General features: G+C 42.0%; 1 protein-coding gene and 1 long non-coding RNA gene across 3 annotated transcripts in view; one reads left to right on the plus strand and one right to left on the minus strand.

Annotated features, from left to right (window-relative positions):
- The window catches only part of Ttc14 (tetratricopeptide repeat domain 14), a 10,958-nt gene extending 9,599 nt beyond the window's left edge, over window positions 1–1,359 (minus strand). For both annotated transcript variants that reach the window (XR_192908.2, XM_004647276.2), the window contains exons 1-3: window positions 1,068–1,359; window positions 513–637; window positions 204–403 (exon numbers count right to left, since the gene is read on the minus strand). Coding sequence is in view for 1 of the 2 variants with exons in the window: in XM_004647276.2 (XP_004647333.1) it covers window positions 204–403; window positions 513–637; window positions 1,068–1,228 (486 nt within the window). In the remaining variant the exon portion in view is untranslated. The remainder of the gene's footprint in view (window positions 1–203; window positions 404–512; window positions 638–1,067) is intronic.
- A 54-nt stretch (window positions 1,360–1,413) lies between these two features.
- Window positions 1,414–3,832, plus strand: LOC111814364. Its single transcript, XR_002819369.1, has 3 exons — window positions 1,414–1,467; window positions 2,051–2,165; window positions 3,735–3,832. It is a non-coding gene; the product is annotated as an uncharacterized LOC111814364 (long non-coding RNA).
- The last annotated feature ends 1,373 nt before the right edge of the window (window positions 3,833–5,205 follow it).

Below are 5,205 nucleotides of genomic sequence, written 5' to 3' on the forward strand. Positions count from 1 at the left end.
AAAAAAAAAAAAAAAAAAAAAAAAAAAATCCCCAAACGAAAAATGGAGGAAGAAACGTTTTTCCTCCGATTAATGCTTCTCCAAATACTCAGGAAGTATATGTCAATAAAACTGTTTAAAACACACACACACACACACACACACACATTTCTTCAATGAGATAACTATCAAAACCAGAGCTAACTGAAAAGTCAGTAACTTACTGTGATTTCTAAGTGGGATATGTCTCTCATGATGCCACTTCCTAAACAGATTAACACCATGAAGAAACCAAATTCCCGAATGGAGCTAATTCTTCCGATTACTATATCACCACGCTCAATATCTCGGAAGAAAAGCTCTCTGCGATCCACACTAGGCATCTCCATGAACTGCTCTAAAGGTGGCATGACTGCAAAATGTTCTGCAAAAAATACAATTAGAATCATAAACAACAGTTTGGATTTTCATTTACTCTGGAATACTGTTAGAGCAACCATTCGATCCTAAAATGATTTCAAGACTAAACCCACCTTCATTGTCTTCGTGAACTTCGGACGCTGCAGGTCCATCTGATTTCCAGGAAAGTGCAAAGAGCAGATCTGCTTTTTTGGAGATGAATTTTTGTATTTCGACATTGTCGACTCTCTTCTCTTTTCTTAAAAAGAAACAACTTATGAATACTGGTTTATCTGCAAAACTTTTTACCTCCAAACTTATGCTTATGGCTTCCACTGTCCAACCAGCTCTAAGCTCGAGGTCTCACGTCCTCGGACAGTTTTAAACAGGAATTCGCTCATTCGCCAACCTGAAGGTGGAGGGCGGGGAAACCCTAACAAGAGACACCTCCAGCCTCGGGGATAAAAGCCCAGGGGACTCTAGTCAAAGAACGCGCGCCCGGCCGATCATCGCCGGCGGGTTCGCTCGCCGTCCGCGTCGCGCTCACGGGTCTCTGACCCGCCTCCGCTCAGCCCCCTGCGCCAGCGAGGCGGACTCGCGCGCGGGGCTTCCAGGCGCAGTCCGGGGCGGCGGCTGCGGGCCCGGCCGGGGCCCCTTCCAGTTTCGCGGCGGCGCGGCTGTCCCATTACCTGCCCTGTACGTGCGGCTGGGGCTGAGGACCCCGAGCGGGCTCCGCCGCCGACCCCAGGAGGCTCCGGAAGTGCGGGTTGTCCTGCTGCTCACTCCGGAGGAGGAAGAGCAAGGACGGCCCGTGGCAATTCAGGGACTGCCGCAGAAGGTCCCGGTCCATGACGCGAGGCCGCAGGTCCGACGGCCTGTTCTGTACCCACTACATGAGCAGGGCGCTCTGTCAGGCTGAGGAAGCAGCCGGAAACACACAGCACTCTCCACAGCAGGCTCACCTCTTCCGGAAGTGCTCCGAGCCGCCCGCAGGGGGAGCGGGGCGGAGCCCAGCCTAGATATCGCGATACCTGGCGAGACTACGGAAGCCGGAAGGAGAGGGCTAAGGGGTGTCAGTGAATGAGGGATGTAAGTGAGAAACTTGCCTTTAAAAAGATTTAATTGACCTTAGGTCGAAATAGCCCGAGTTGTACTGTAGGGTGACTAATTCCGTATTTACAGAGGCCAGAGTAAGAACCCCAGGTAATTGGCACAAGTTCCTTATTGCTGTGTTGATCAGTGCCTATGTCTTGGGCAATAACTGCAGTAAAACAGCTGCCCTGGAAAGTTTATTTAAACCAGAGCTGAAAAAAAGGAAAGGAAATAACATGTTATTTCGAGTTGTGTTCTCTGTTCATACCCCACTTATTAATGACGATTTTAGAATTATGAAACCATAATATCTTTAATGTACAAACATGCTGTAATAGTTTTATACCTTTATTGTATTAGATGATAAGCTGTATTCATCAAGGGAGTGTTTATTGAATGCCTGTTCAGAATACCTATACAGAGTAGTGACAGAAGACAGGAACTCTAAACAGGTGTACTCAAAGCTCAGACTGGGGGTTTCGTTTTTGGTTAGTACTGGCACTGAGTTGGCAGTAGCCACAGTGGGCAGGTGTCCATGGTAACTTTGTTCTTCACTTGCTGAGTGCCGCTCCCCCTGCAGAAGATGAAGCCTCCCTGGATCTCTGATGGGAATGGAAGTGGTGAGGAGAAGCGAGGAAATTAGTCTTCTTGCATCTCATTTGGGAGGAACTAGCTCACATATGGAGTCTCTCGAGGTGGGCATGTAAAGGCAATACTTTTTTCACTTCCTGCTTTTTAACTTTAAAAATTTTCTCTAAGAAATTTCCATGTTAAGGGATATGAATAAATGAGTATAGGCTGTGGTGGAGGTAATAGGAGTGAGAGAAATGGGGAAGGTAGAGTATGAAAAACAGTTCTTTGTTGTCTGCCTGGTAGGCCATTTCCTTTCTAAATAAAACATAGGGACTTCTGAAAGCTCTTCCCAAAGCACCCATTAGCTAACCTTTTCATGATAAGAAAGTTGTATAATGTGTGCAATTTAGCAGAAACACCAGTAATTTGGTTTTTAGTGTATTCCTTTGATCCTGTCCTGCACTAAGCTACAACCTCAACTGTTTTATTTTTAGACAGTATCTCATTAAATGCCCAGACTGGGCTAGAACTTGGAATCCTCCAACCTTGGCCTCCTAGAGTGCTGGGTTTACAGATGTGACCACCACATCCATTTCTCTAATTTGAAACTTGAATCCAAATGCATCCTCCCTCCTTTAATAGACACAACTACAGACCCCAGAGATACAAAGATGAAGGAAACAAGAATGCAGGAACTCTATGGTTCTTGAGTGGGTTACAACCTAATGGGGGAGTAGACATAAGAAATAAATATGACACTGTGGTAAATTCTGTTGAGGATGCCTACCAGGCTGTGTGCTTACACTGATCTCTTTTCTTTGGAAAGTGCAATGATGGCCACTGGTGGGGGTAAGAGAGGAGGAGAGAGGCAATTATGTGCGGTTGAGGAGGAAGAAAGAATATCATTAAAGGAGTAGAGTTTCAAAAAAGTAAGATGCATTGTGGAGACCAAAAGTGTGTACTGGAGATAGGTAGGGGTATTTTAGTTGATAGGCATTTTCATTGTGTGAGTTTATCATTTCATGAGAGCTCACATTGACAGGAAGAGGCTCCCTGTTGCACTGTGCACATGTGCACACAGGTTAAATTCATGATTTTTTTTTTTTTTAAGCAAAGAACACAGAAACTTGGGTGAAGCAAGGTGGCTATATCAAGCAGAAGCAGGAGCAGTGTATTTTAATGTAACTTTTCCTGGCTTTCCAAGTTTCCCAAGATAATGTGTAGAGGTGCTAGTTTATTTGCTGAAGATAGTCTTTTGTTTAATGTCAGAGATTTTATATTATCATTTGTAAAGGTCATACAAATACCCTATGACTTTATAAGAAATATTTGTAGAAAAATTTCTGGTTTTTGATACTGATAGAAGCAATCTCAAGAGGGCTTCATCTTCGTGTGAAGGGTCAAGGGAAGGCAAATAGCAAATAAGAGCCTGGGAGTCTGTTATGATACTTCCAACTTTGATTTTTTAGCAACTTTTTATGAGTCCTCTCTTTTTTGAATAGTAGAACTTGCTTTTAGAGGAATTTTAGGTTCATAAGCAAAAGTGAGGTGAAGTTACAGAGATTTCCCATAAATATATGCCATGATTGAAATATATGGTGAATGTTTACATTTTAAAAAAATATGAGAAAAGACACATTGCTGGTTTTTTTTTTGACAGTGAATTAGACTTTTCTGCTCTTTGTCCTAAGATTAGCCTTACAGTTGCTGCCAAAGAGTTTTTGGTGTCTGACAGGGTTATCTCAGAAGTATCCTGGACCTTCAACCTTTTGGAAGGACACATTCTGCAGACAGAGACTTCAAATTATCTTTTTTTTTTTTGTATTCTTAGGGAAGGATTTACAGGGTTAAAGGGTTTCACTACTAGATCGGACTCGTAGTGATCCATCTGTTTACAGCCTCCCAAGAGCTGGGATTACAGGCACACACCACCACACCCAGTCTCTTCTGATGATCTTTTTTTTAAATTTTATTTTATTGAGAAACAAATATGAATCAGACAGTTTCAGAGCTGATTAATAGGACAGTTTCAATAACCAATACATTGTACATTATTATCTTCTTAGTGATTATCCATAGTACAAGAAGCTGACAGGATATCCTGTCCAAACACTATTAGTACACCTCTTTCTACTCATTGAATTAAGTGAAAGCAACTGTATATCTATCCTATTTTGTATATACAAATATATAATGTTCTTTCCTTTGTATCCCCTTTTTTTGTTTAGTCCTGTCAGAGGTGGGTATTCTATTGGCATCTAAATACCGTAGGTGCTTGAATTCAGCAAAACAATCCAACACTGTCCAGCAGTCTATAATAGTAGTGGGTTATCCTCAGAAGTTATTGACTTGAGCCTTTTACAGCTCATCGTATTAATATGGCTTTACTTTATATACCTCGTTTTTATACTTTTCTGCTGGATGGTTAAGACCAAGATAAACAAGACCTGTATAACAGGAAATGTAACTTTTGTATCTGATAAGGTCAGTCAAGTACCCTCAGAATTTATCCTGTAACCTTGTACTGCACTTTGTAGATCCTTTGTCAGTGTCAGCCATGAGGATGAGTCATGGCCATTGCTTGGCCAATTTGCTCTCTGTGAAAGCCTGAGAGAATGTTTTCTCTACATGTGACTCTCCTTAGGCACACTCTACATCATTGATCTCATGGCACATTGCCATTAATTCCTCTCAAAAATGTCTCCCTTGCTCTGAATACACTTTCCTATCTTTTTTGCCACTTTCTGAAGCAGTTCTGAAGTTCTCTTTCAGGCATGTCTTTTGTTGCTCTGTTGTGGCTGTTTTGATACCCTGATTGATTAAAGCCATTTACCTTTCACGGTCATTTTGACTATGGAGAAGAGCCAGGAGTTGCATAGTGCTTGAGCTGGTGCATAAGGTGGATAAAGACATAACATAATGTTTCTGTGAGCCTGTATTTTTGTTGGATAAGACACAGTATCAGCAGTTTGTGTATTTTCTGTTGTACCTCATGCAGATAGTCACAGAAATCTTCTAGAACTGCTTCAGAAAGTGACAAAAATGATGTGATAAGTGTGTTCAGAAAAAAGGAGAGAATTTTGAGGTGGATTAGCAGCAATGCATAATAACTTTTTAAAAATGTAAACATTCACTGTATATTTCGATCACCCCTTCTACCCT

Source organism: Octodon degus, unplaced genomic scaffold (genome assembly GCF_000260255.1).
Source record: "Octodon degus isolate 3935 unplaced genomic scaffold, OctDeg1.0 scaffold00298, whole genome shotgun sequence".
Classification (NCBI taxonomy): Eukaryota; Metazoa; Chordata; class Mammalia; order Rodentia; family Octodontidae; genus Octodon; species Octodon degus.